The sequence below is a fragment of the Anabrus simplex genome, chromosome 2 (genome assembly GCF_040414725.1).
Source record: "Anabrus simplex isolate iqAnaSimp1 chromosome 2, ASM4041472v1, whole genome shotgun sequence".
Lineage (NCBI taxonomy): Eukaryota > Metazoa > Arthropoda > Insecta > Orthoptera > Tettigoniidae > Anabrus > Anabrus simplex.
Window position 1 is genome coordinate 803,098,655 of NC_090266.1, and position 13,742 is coordinate 803,112,396.

Consider the following 13,742-nt stretch of genomic DNA (forward strand, 5'->3'; position numbering starts at 1 on the left):
TGGTTTCACTTATGTGGGTACGTAGTTTCAAAACATCCAATACTGGAATGTCGAGAAACCAAATCTGCTCCATGAAGCACCTCTTTGCATCAAGAAATCAGAGGTGGGTACGTTTAAAGTGCATTAGAATTTCCAAGCTTATAAAATATACACACAGTAAAACTGGCGCAAAGCAAACTTGAATAAAGCGGAAACTTGTCCACTACGAAATCTCTTCTTGGTCCCGACGAAGCTTATGGTGTTATAATATTCTTACTTTTGTATAATTTGGAATCGCCTCAATTCAAAAATGGAAATGATTAATGAAATAATTGTTTAAAATCTACTTGTACAATGCAAAAAATTTAAGGAACTGATGTAGTCCTACGTAGAATATTTGTTTATTTCTGGTACTGGTATGATCAACGTCATTGTTTGGACATCCATACCATTAGTGAACCTGCTGTTCCATTTCTTCATTGGCACACATTAGGAATTTATTTCCATGAGGGAAAGGCCAGTAATACGTCTTCAAAGATAAACAGGTACAGTAGCCGAAGACAGCTAGTTGTTTGACGTCGCACCGACACAGATAGGTCTTACGGCGACGATAGGACAGGAAAGGGCTAGAAGTGGGAAGGAAGCGGCTGTGGCCTTAATTAAGGTACAGCCCCAGCATTTGCCTGGTGTGAAAATGGGAAACCACGGAAAACCATTTTCAGGGCTGCCGACAGTGGGGTTCGAACCTACTATCTCCTGAATACTGGATACTGGCCGGACTTAAGCGACTGCAGCTATCGAGCTCGGTAGCCGAAGACAGAAGTTGACCAAGAATCTAATGAGGTTTACAGACTAGCTCATTAATTGAGATAAGAAAGCAAGAGTACTGCCAAACAGTTAGCTACTGTATTCATAAAAATGAAGACAAACTGAACAGCATGGTTAAATCTTACGTGACATTGTCACAAAATAGTTAAAATAATTGAAGCTAAGGAAAAGGACAAACCCTTGGTACAGCAAATAATGTTCTGGTTCAAGTGTCGAAAAATGCAAAATTTATGACATGGTTACAAATAAAGAAATAATAATGAATGAGTGGAATCAAGGGAATGGTCGAAAGAGGAAGGCGAAGATCACGGTGACTAGAAAAATCAATGAGGTAGTGTGGGAGTGATTCACCTCTGCCTGGTCAAAAAATATGATCATATCTGGTCCGATGCTTCATAGTCAAGCTCTCGCTGCAGCCAGATCTCTTGGAAATCACGAGTTCAAAGCATCTACACGACGACTCAACAGTTTCAAGAAGAGGCAGAGTACCGTCTGAAATCAAGTTTACGGGGAATCTAAGTGTGACATGAAAATGGCAACTAATATTTATTTGGCATAATGGAATTGTAACATGAAAACATCTACGAGTATTTATTTATTTATCTGGCATGTCTACTTGTGAATCGAGACATTATCTAACATTATCACTCATTGTTGGGAACTGTCGCCTAGTTGTGGAATTTACCATGCACATTTAATTCAAAATTATATCTCCTATTTGTTACGTATTTGCTGGATTAATCTGATTCGCTCGATTATTATCGTTTGATGCCCGCGGCCCTGCGCAATGCAAACTTTGGAATGCTGGGAGCGGCTGACTTCCGGCTGCTCTGTGTGAGAGAGGGCAGTCTGGCTGTTGTGTTGGAGCATTCAACATGGCTGCATTAAGGAGAGCTCTTAAAGAGACATCTTTGCGTAATTGGGAGAACCGTAGTAATGGGGCCTGACTCTGGAGGATAACTCAGAGGATGTTGGGGCTATGCCCTTTACTTCTTAAATGCTTCTCAGTGTGCTCCAACCTTAAGTTTTTCATTGGTGTAAGAAGAAAACTTTGCGTGTGTTAACCCTTACCAATATGGTCAGTTCTAAAAGTGTTGTAAGTCTTAGTATTGGATAACTCTACTCAAGTAAGTACTGGAATGTCTATATTATTAAAGTGATCCCGTACAGCTAAGGAGCACATCCTTCGAAACTTTGGTTCGTTAATTAAAAACTGTAAACGTCTGCAAGCAAAATTCATTGTATCGGTTATGGACTAAATTCGTGAAAGTATGAAACTAAATTATATGGGAATTTGGAATCGTTAGTTTTGGGTCTATGAGGTTGTATTTTGTGCGAGTTGTTTAATCTTACTGTGTTGTGGTTCGTACCTTGTTTGCCTACTCATTCTTTGAGATGGTTATTATTATTATTATTACTATTATTATTGCAATTATTATTATTATTATTATTATTATTACTCATTCTTTGAGATGGTTATTATTATTATTATTACTATTATTATTGCAATTATTATTATTATTATTATTATTATTATTATTATTATTATTATTATTATTATTATTATTATTATTATTATTATCTTTCTGTTATTTTATTTTGGTGTTGATTTTCTTCCCTAATTTTCCTTAGTCGTTTGTATTTTCCTTCTAACTGTTGCTGTTGCCTTTGCCGGCTAATTATTTGGATGTGATCGTTATTTGCATTGTTCCGTCTTTAATTAATGACACCTCATGTAAGTATCCTAGCATAATCCAAAGCCCCCTTTATTCTAAATTACCTGAGCAGTAGGTCAACTGTTTGACAAAAGAAAATGTAATTTCTAACTATCACCTCTTGCATAAATAATAATTATTTTTAACAACGTCAAGTCTGTGAAAAATTGAAATTTGCTGGTCGATATTTAACTTAATACTTGTTATTTTCTTAACGTTTTCTTGTCACATTCTACTCATTGTTTGGGTTCCTTGCCTTTGTTATTACGTAATGTGTCATCCCCTTCTTATCTTATCTGATGGACACATTATTAAATTTGGTGGCTTTGATGACTATTATGGGATGATGGCTTGGCGTCGGTAAATGATCGCTCCCGTGGTGTGCTTGCGTGTTCTGTTATTATGTGGGAACATTTATAGTATTTTTCCTTGATATTTTTCATTTAGTTGGGATAGTTTTCCGCCTTTGTTTTGTTATTATTTAATCTGGTTTGGTTTATTTATGTAAATTTTATTCGCGGTTGGAGCCACTGATTTATTATAAGTGTGTTCTTGTGTGTGCCTTTGCGTGTGGCTTATTATTCGTTGGTAGTGTAGCAAATTTCAATTTTAAACAGTATTAGTAATCGCGGGCCCGCATACTGATTATCCTCTGACTATTTTATTTTAAAAAAATTAAATTCCATGTAGTAATTACCTGGCGTTTATCGTTAAAAAAAATTCTGGTTGCAACCAATTTTTCCTTTTTTAAAAATATTTTAATCTTTCTGTACATTAAGGTAACGTAATTGACAATTTTATTTAATGGTATTAGTTATGAGTTTTCCAACTTTGATTGTTTGTGGAAGCCTATGTTAATGTCAGCTTCATTTCATCTTAATTTAAATTTCATTACAAAATACTGTTTCTTCCTTTAGTTTTAATTACGTTTTTGGTTTTTATAAAGGAATATGTACATTTAACTTTTCTTACAGTATTTTAAAATTTCATATTTAATTTATTAAGTAAATATTCCTTTTTTTTAAATTTAATCTTGTCTGTTATTTAGTAGTTGGTAATATTGACCTGGCAACCTGTCAACGTTAATGTAAGACCCTGGCCTTTCTCCTTCATGTTTTTACCCTCCACGCTTCATATTTTGTGCTACTGCCCTTACGGTAAGTATTGTGTTTGTTTTCATTTTGATGTTTATGCATTTTCATTGTTTTGTGTACTTCTTGGTAAGGTTGCACTAAGGATGTGAATGAAAGTGTAGTGGATGACTAGAAATCAAAACTGGTAGGTTTGACTTCAGAATATAAACGTAGAAACATTTTCAATGTATATGAAATATGATTGTTCCTTCGGTTACTACCCCAACAAAGTCGCTCGCCGTTAAGGGACAAAAGTGTGCCAGAGGTAAAATGTCTAAGGAAAGACTTACAGTGTTACTGTGTGGGAATATGAAGGGAGAATTTTAAAAACTTTTGTGATCTGGAAGTGAGCGAAACCAAGATGTTTCAAGAATCTGAAAATTTATAGCCTTCCAGTGGCTTGGCAAAGCAATGACAGTACTTGGATGACTGCTATTTTGTATTTTGATGGAAGCCTGGTTGAATGGATTAGACACAAAAATGAAAAATGAAAACTGAAAGGTTAATCCTTTTCTTGACAATGCCACCTAGCATCCAAGCATAACATTGTCAAATGTGAAACTGTTCTAGTTCCTACCTAATACAACAAGGGATTTTGCAGCCTTGACAGCTCTTACAATGTTGCAAAATCTGTATCAGTTCTAGATGCAGTGAACTGAATTGGACTGGCTGTAAAGCAAATTAAGGAAGAAATTGTAATGAAGTGTTTCATCAAAGTGAGGTTTGGAGAGAGTGATAATACAGATGATGGAATGAATGAATGAATGAATGAATGAATGAAGTCCTTGAAAATGTATCAGCAATATCAGACTTGTGTTAAGCAAGAAAAAGTTCCCTGTGAAGCAGAGAACCTTATTCAAAGTGATGAACAACCTACAACCCACCACAATTTTGAATTAGCTACAGTCCTGCTAGCAGTGAGAAAGGCCAAGAAAGAGGAGCAGATGAAAGGAGATGAGAAAGGAAATGAAGATCAAAACAAGATTCAAATTCATGGATATGCTCTACAGAGCATTTGTGATGTAAATTTGCCATTGCATCCAACTCTTCCACGCTTCTTGAAGTAATGCACTCAGCTCAGGACTGTATTCAGAAAGACATGATTAGAAAGAGGAGGGGACAAGTTTCTTTGTTTGATCTGTGGGGGAAAGCTTAGTGTTGTGAAGTACTGCACCGCATAAACACATAGAAGATTTCTGGCGAAGGAAGAATGGGAAAGGGCTAGGATTGGGAAGGTAGCAGCCGTGGCCTCATTTATGGTAGTGTACATCCCGATGTGAAATGGAAAACCACAGAAAACCATCTTCAGTGCTGCCGACAGTGGGATTCAAACCTACTATCTCCTAAATGCAAGCTCACAGCAACGCGATTCTAACCGCACGGTTAAATTGCTCGGTAAAATAAGTTTTTTTTTTTTTACTATTTGCTTTATGTCGCACTGACACAGATAGGTCTTATAGCGACAATGGGATAGGAAATGCCTAGGAATGGGAAAGAAGCGGCCGTGTCCTTAATTAAGGTACAGGACCAGCATTTGCCTTGTGTGAAAGTGAGAAACCACGGAAAAGCCATCTTCAGGGCTGCCGACAGTGGGGTTTGAACCCACTATCTCCTGGATGCAAGCTCATAGCTGCACGCCCCTAACCATACAGCCAACTCGCCTGGTGTAAAATAAGTTTAAGGAGCATATACCCAGCCTTGTGAAATAGTATAATATAGTGTCATGATAGTGTCAAAATGATATACTGTGAATTATACTGTATGTAATAATAAAGTGCAGTAATAATTAATAATTTTTAACAAATCAGTATACTACAGTACTACGTACATCAATCTAGATAGCTGAGCATCATCCATATTTGGATACCAGTAACCTCTAAATAATATTTAAAAAAATACTGTATACTGTATTTTGTTTTCTGTAACAGTGGCGGTGGTTGGTATTTTAAGGGAAAAAAAAACCAACATTTTGTATAACGCGGAAACTTGTCTAATTCAGAAAACACGTTTGGTCCCTTGAGATATTCACTGCGTATGAATTTGTTAACACCAAGTAAATAACAGTATACATGTCTGTATGATGGATGTAGCTTCTGGGTTGAATTCTATTAAGAGTTCTGTTCCTTGTACCAAATGCTGCCTAGTACCACAATTTGTTGAGCTTTTGGGCAAGAGTGTGGAGAGTATAAAATGCTACACTGTTGGTTACTGGGAATGTGTGAACTCAAGAAGGTGGAAGCAGCTTTGGATGGAATGTAAGCTTTAACACCACCTGCAACATGCAACAACAACAGTCCTATCAAATTCATCCAGGACAGGTTGAAAAAGCAGCAGCAGATCACTAGCTCTAATTGGACATGGAATGCAGAGATGAAAGTAAACGGGAGGTGTGGGAGATGGAGATTCACTACATTCACTAAAAAAATAAATAAAAATACACTATAATTTTATTCTGAAATCCATAAAACTTTTAATATATAAACTGAAAACAGTAACTCAAACTTTGGAATTAAATATATTTCAAAAATAAAAGAAGACCAATAATAATCATACTTACAATATCTACAGTTGGATGGCTTCTGTACCTTACTACAGGAAGTGTGTTTGGAGAGATAAGTGACCTCTTAGGGTAAACAGAACTCTCCTTTGGGGATGTAACATCAGGAGCAGCCTGTAACGAGATATGAACCACATACATACAATTTACATTTTGAATTATATTGGTAATAAAACACCCACTACTGACCAGTCACACCGGTGAGCTCTCCCAAGCAACATTACTTTGACCTACTAATGGAGTGGAGGTTTCTAAAGAGTACCAGCAATTATGAACAACAATTTACAAGGTCGTAGAGCACAAAATAGAATATTAAAGATGAAGAATGAAAGATATGGATGTTATAGTTCCAACTTTCTTGCACTCCAGTTCCTGGCATTTTGTCAAATTATTAAAAACTCTTTTCTACCCATTAATCTTCAATGTGTTAATGCACACAACTGAAGTCCACACTAACAATAAAATAAACAAACACTAAATTCTGGTGCGTCCCCTTTTGGCCACACAGCCTTCATTCTCAGAGCTAAGGTCTCTGTTAAGTTTCTCATGTCTCTCTGGTCAATAATGATCCATCCTCTTGGGATTCTGTCCTCGGATCAGCTAATGTCTCTGGAATACGATTACAGCCTTAAATTTGTCTACCCAACTTATCCCAGAGATGTCCTGAGAGATTTAAATCATGGTTGTGTACAGGCCAGTTCAGTCTAACAATCTTTAACGCATCAAGATACTATAGTATGCAAGGCACTACACGTGGAAGAGGAGTCGTGCATGAATATGAATTCGTCTCCAATAAATGGAGTAAAAGGCATGACATGATCAGCAAGAATCTCATTGATGTAATGGTGAGGTTACTGTTTTCAGTTAATACCAATTCTGTTCAGGCCTCCATGGTGATGCCGCCCCATGCCATCACGGAGCTTCTGGCAAATGGCGTCCTTGCAGAGGAGGTATAATAATTTCATGTGGCTATTTCTAGCAGAGTGCAGCCCTTGTAAGGCAGACCCTCCGATGAGGGTGGGCGGCATATGCCATGTGTAGGACACTGCGTGTTATTGTGGTGGAGGATAGTGTTGTGTTGGTGTGTGAGTTGCAGGGATGTTGGGAACAGCATAAACACCCAGCCCCAGGCCATTGGAATTAACCAATGAAGGTTAAAATCCCCGACCCGGCCGGGAATCGAACCCGGGACCCTCTGAACCAAAGGCCAGTACGCTGACCATTCAGCCAACGAGTCGGACTGCAGAGGAGGTGCACTCTACATACTGCTCTCCAGATTGTCTACACACACTTTCCCTACAATCTGGAGATTTTAGGGAGAACCTAGACTCATCAGAGAACAACACTCTGTTCCATTCCTGCATGGTCCATTGGACGTGCTGACAAGCACACTGAAGACAGGCAGCTTGGTGCTGTCTAGTCAGATCTGCTCCCATAGCTGGTAATTGCGAATTTATTGTCTAAGGTGTTGTTGAACAGTCCTCTTGTTTTCATTAACACCACGCATATGCAAAATTCAATTCTGAGTTTCAACTGTAGTTGCATGGCAATCTCTTAAAACATGGTTAACAGGAAATCTGTCATCTCTGGCTGAAGTCTTCCTTTTTATGCCAGATCAAGTTCTTCTGGAGTAACTGTTCATCTCTTAAAACCATCTCACTGCCTCTTGCACCGTAGTTTATGGTGTGCCTATGGCAGCAGCAGCAGCAGCAGCAGCAATAGCAGTATAACGGAGGTTACATTCCATCATCACTCAGGGCAACAACCTTGCCAACATCTTCGGGTGTAGGAGGTGTGCTTTCAATTAAACTTAATGACGAAATGATACACTAAACATTGTTGACAGTTATGTTTTCCAAATGGAAATGAGGTAATTAAGCAATAAAACAACGCATAGCAGATGTTCAGTGCAGGAAAATCATTTGTTTGTGATAAGACCTAGTGTTGCACAAAAAAGTGTAATTAAGAAGGGGACATACCTTCAATCACTAGCTAATGCAGTCAGTAAAACTATAAAACCATACTTACCAAGGTCAAAATGCATTACTCCGTTTTAAATTATGTATAAAGTTAAAAAATTAGAACCAAATTAAAGTTATCTTTTTTTTTTTCTTTGCCAGTCACTTTACAATGATTTACTACAATTATAACAAATAAGAAATCTTTTAATAAAATTTACTGTTGGGATATTCTAACCTAGGTTCTGATAGGTTTTTCAATGGTAATTTGCATTTCTTGCACTGAACAACATTTTTCTAAAACTTATTAAGGCAGAATTACTGTTCTGAACAATATTTATGTCTCATGCAGTGGCAAAGTTTGGGCTCTTACATTTAACCACATAGATTGTAACATAAAGAAATACTATTATTCAATTAAATAGCTAAAACCAGATAATCATTTGCTAAGTACATAATAAGTAAAGCACGTAATATGCATTAAATGAAGAAAAATATGAAACACAACAATTGAAAAGTAATTAGAAACAATATATCTTAATGAAAGCATAACAGAACACTAAAGCCTACTATTCATATACACACTAGGCCTATGCATTATAAAACAAGTCTGGCACTAAACAGAGACTACTTAAATTCTGTGTACATGAATTTAATAGTAAATGTTACACACATATATGCTTTTATTTAAAATAATAATAATAATAATAATAATAATAATAATAATAATTCTAGGAGTGAACTGCATAAATTGTGAAATCACAAAATTAATAACTTACAGTACATACCATAATAACGCAGCCACACAACCTATCACACATCAGTCACATGTAAATGTCGTCGGTGTCGAGAAGGAAATCTCGGCAAGCAGTCCTAAATTTTGTATACGGCTTAAGAGTTCCTAAATAATATTGTTTTTACATTCCACTAACTACTTTTGATGGTTTTCGGAGACGCTGAAGTGCTGGAATTTTGTCCCACAGTAGTTCTTTTACATGCCAGTAAATCTACCGACACAAGGCTGACGTATTTGAGCACCTTCAAATACTACCGGACTGAGCCAGGATTGAACCTGCCAAGTTGGTATCAGAAGGCCACCGCCTCAACCGTCTGAGTCACTCAGCCTGGCACTTGTAGCTCCTGACATCAGCAGGAAGTGTGTTCTGAAGTTGTGACCTAGTCACAAAAGATGATTTGTTCTTCATGGAAGAGCGGTTGAGAGGAATAGCAAGGGAAGAGGCAGATTTGGTATTCAGATTATGGAATGAGGTCAGGAAATTAAATTCTGAAGAAATATACAGGGAAAGATTTTCATCCAGAGTTCGATATACTGACGTCAGTACATGAAATATCTGCTGTCATTCAGATTCCAACCACAAAGGAGCTTTGCAGCTTGGAGTTACACGAACGTTGTAACTCAAATCAAAAGCAAACTGAAGACCAGAGCTCAATGATCATTACAGTTTCATAGTTTGTTCGCTAGTCACAACAACATGGTACATTAAGAAATATGGGTAAGTGGTTCCACCTATTCAATACTACAAAGTTGTGAAGTTATTAATACATCACATATTTATTTGATCTCATTATCGGGACCAGTTTCGGCAACTATACTTGCCATCATCAGCCTAAGAAAATTGTCACAAGGCATTCTGAAAACTACACTAACATAATTTAAAAAATTTATGTATGTACAACTCGTTCTTAAACCAAGTTTTTGTATTGGGTGTACACCATAAAACTTGAATATTTAAAATACAAAGACTAGAATAATTATTATAAGATACAATACAAGTTGTAAATATTATACAATCTTTTGAATATAAAAATAGTAAATGACGTTGTCAAATTGCTTGTAGATGTTACAAACATTGATTACAGTATTGAGTTTTGTAAAAAATTCTTCATAAAATATATCTTAATTGGTCATTAAAAGGCATTCAATTGGCCTGTCAAATTGCAAACATTTTTCATTACATTTAACAAATTCCTACAATGGTGGGAGAAGGGGGTGAACACTATTTAACAGATACTGAGAAAGCAAACCTATTTAGTAGGGAATTTAGAGATTCAGTAGATGATTGTCAAGAGTTGGAAACCGAAACAGAAGATAGAGAGGGAGAGAGACAGAGGGAAACAAGAAGCTTCTCATTCACAAACGAAGATATTTTCAGAGAAATCCAACTGCTTCAGCAAGGAAAAGCAGCAGGAAGTGATCAAATTACTGGGGAGGTATTAAAGACAATGGGGTGGTACATAGTGCCTTATTTAAAATTTCTCTTTGACTATGTCATAAATAATAGTGTAATACCAAAGGAATGGAAGGAATCTATAATAATACCAATTTATAAAGGAAAGGGTGATAAAAGGAAACCAGAGAACTACAGACCAATCAGCCTGACCAGTATAGTTTGTAAAATACTGGAGAGTTTAATATCGAAGTACATCAGAGGGATATGTGATAAAAATTGGTTCATGAGGAGCCAGTATGGATTTAGAAAGAAATTTTCTTGTGAGGCACAACTGGTGGGATTTCAGCAGGACATATCAGATCAGTTGGATTCAGGAGGTCAGTTAGATTGCATAGCCATAGATCTTTCCAAAGCCTTTGATAGAGTGGAACATGGAATATTATTAAAGAAATTGAAGGGAATAGGATTGGACGTAAGGGTTACACGTTGGATAAAAGCATTTCTAAATTCAAGGGTTCAGAAAGTCAAAGTAGGAAATAATGTATCTCAGGAAGAGAAAGTTTGGAAGGGAATTGCACAGGGTAGTATAATCGGTCCGTTACTTTTCTTAATATACGCAAATGATTTAGGGAACAATATAACATCAAAAATAAGATTGTATGCAGATGACATAATTGTTTATAAGGAAATAAACAACATTGAGGATTGTTCAGAATTACAAAGGGACCTTGAAAGTATCCAACAATGGGTTGAAGAAAATAATATGAAGGTTAATGGAGGCAAATCAACTGTTACAACTTTTACAAACAGGAGCTTTAAAACTGAATTTGAATATACTTTGGATGAGGTAGTTATCCCAAAAGATGGCAAGTGCAAATACTTAGGTGTGAGATTTGAAAGTAATTTGCACTGGAAGAGTCATGTTGATGACATTGTTGGGAAAACATACAGATCATTACATGTCATAATGAGGCTACTTAAAGGATGCAACAAAGAATTAAAAGAAAAAAGTTACTTGAGTATGGTTCATTCATTGTTCATTCATTCATTGTTCATTATTTATTTACCATAAACCTTTACAGCATCTATGGAAGGTCAGGGGAAAAGGACAAGCCCCCTACACGTTGTGCCCCCCATTATTGGAATATGCAAACAGTGTTTGGGATCCTCACCAAGAATACCTAATAAAAGAAATAGATAGCGTGCAGAGGAAAGCAGCAAGATTTGTAACAGGGGATTTCAGGAGAAAGAGTAGTGTATCAGAAATGTTAAAGGAACTTGGGTGGGAAACTTTAAGTAAGAGAAGGGAGAAAACTAGACTTATAGGATTATATAGAGCCTATACAGGAGAAGAAGCATGGGGAGATATCCGTGAGAGGCTTCAGTTGGAAAATAATTATATTGGCAGGACTGACCACAAATATAAAATTAGAAGGAATTTTAGCAGAAGCGATTGGGGTAAATTTTCATTCATTGGGAAGGGTGTGAAGGAGTGGAACAGTTTACCAGGGGTAGTGTTTGATCCTTTTCCAAAATCTGTACAGATATTCAAGAAGAGAATAAACAGCAACAGAGAAAATAAATGAAGTGTTAGAGGGCATTCAACCAGTGCAGGTTATTGTAAATAAAAAAAATGTGTGTGAATAAATTAATTCCATCCCCTGGTCTAAGGAGTTTGGACAGCCAAAGTAGGGGACTGCCTGCAGGGGTGAAGTACAGTGGGGACTTCGAGGGCCCTGGGACCGCTACGGTAGCTGTGAAGGCCCTTCAGGAACTCTGAAAAGTGGTGGCAAAAGGGGCTCTGGTTAAGACGCAGCAGGTCGTTATGCTACTTAGGATCCAGAACGGGTAAAAAAAAAAGTAAATAAATAAATGCAATGTAAATATTAATGTTATACCAGTTGTATAGTATCATTTGAAGTCATTCCACTTACTGTATATCAGTTGACTATATTTGTAAGTAGTACAGGAGATATTATAGGTAGAATTTTGCAAACAATATAAATTTATTAAGGATGAGCTGTGTGTTTAATAGAAAACATTGTTAGCGTAAATTGTATAATATTGTATTATAGGAAAAATTTTCTTCTCTTGTTAATTTAATATTTAGTGTTTGACAATAATGTATTTTAGTGTACCATTTGCCACCGAGGTAGACACCTCATTTGCAAATAAAGAGATTTTGATTTGATTTGATTTGACATACAGTAAAATTGGCTGATTAGAATATTGAAAGTTGTTATAAATGAAGGAACATCAGATTACAGCACCAATTTTGATAAAAGCAGTTTGTCGTAGAATATATGTTAATGACCTGTGTAGAATGTTCGAGTTTGCCTTGATAGTATCTAGAGTATAGTGAGTAAATCTTGTGTGGATACAGTAAATTAAATTATATTAGTACATGTGTAACGTAATTTTGATAGCTGTACCCATAAATATGCATGAATTTGAGAACTGTAGATTGGTGGCAGAGATTTCTTGAAAAACAATATGTTCTGTAGAATTTTGGTGGATCTAGAAAGATATCGAACCAAGACGGACCTAAAAGAAGAAAACAAATTGCGTATTATCGTGACAGAAGCGGAGACAAGGAGAAATTCCTTTTTGTAAATAGAAACTCACCTCAAGCACCAAGTTGTCGAAGGTAAAAAGCTGATGAGGAACTGCCTTGCAAAATGACAGACAACAGACCACAAGCCCAAGCAGAGAGGCGGAGCGTGTTACGTAGGGGAAGGGGTGGTGGCGGTAGCTGGAGGGCATTGGTCGGGAGGGTGTGGATTACGGTGGGGGTAGTAGGCTAGCATGTTACGTATTATTTTGTATACTGATTGATCTTTTGTTATTTCTAGATTATTAATTACAAAAGTAAGTGTATCAAATAAAATTGTAGGTTATTCGGACAAGTCGTTAAGATTGTAGTTACCGAGCTCGATAGCTGCAGTCGCTTAATTGCGGCCAGTGTCCAGTATTCGGGAGATAGTAGGTTCGAACCCCACTATCGGCAGCCCTGAAAATGGTTTTCCGTGGTTTCCCATTTTCACACCAGGCAAATGCTGGGGCTGTACCTTAATTAAGGCCACGGCCGATTCCTTCCCACTCCTAGCCATTTCCTGTCCCATCGTCGCCATAAGACCTATCTGAGTCGGTGCGATGTAAAGCAACTAGCAAAAAAAAAAAACAGATTGTAGTTAGGGTTCTAATATTGATCTAGCAAATTGAAACATTGCTCCATTAGGTAAAATAAAGGGCCTTTGTTTAATATTTTGATAATGCTATATTGTGATTAACATAGTGAAAGCTATGTTTGTAGTAATTTATATGCTGCCCTATTGCCGAAAATCTCCTGTATTAAATAGCACTGACATGCTCATTGTACC

General features: G+C 36.7%; 1 protein-coding gene across 1 annotated transcript in view; it reads right to left on the reverse strand.

Moving 5' to 3' along the window:
* The window catches only part of LOC136863112 (uncharacterized), a 414,667-nt gene that overhangs the window by 75,654 nt on the left and 325,271 nt on the right, over positions 1-13,742 (reverse strand). Inside the window, exon 10 of the mRNA XM_068225861.1 lies at positions 6,213-6,326. Within this exon, the coding sequence (XP_068081962.1) occupies positions 6,213-6,326 (114 nt within the window). The remainder of the gene's footprint in view (positions 1-6,212; positions 6,327-13,742) is intronic.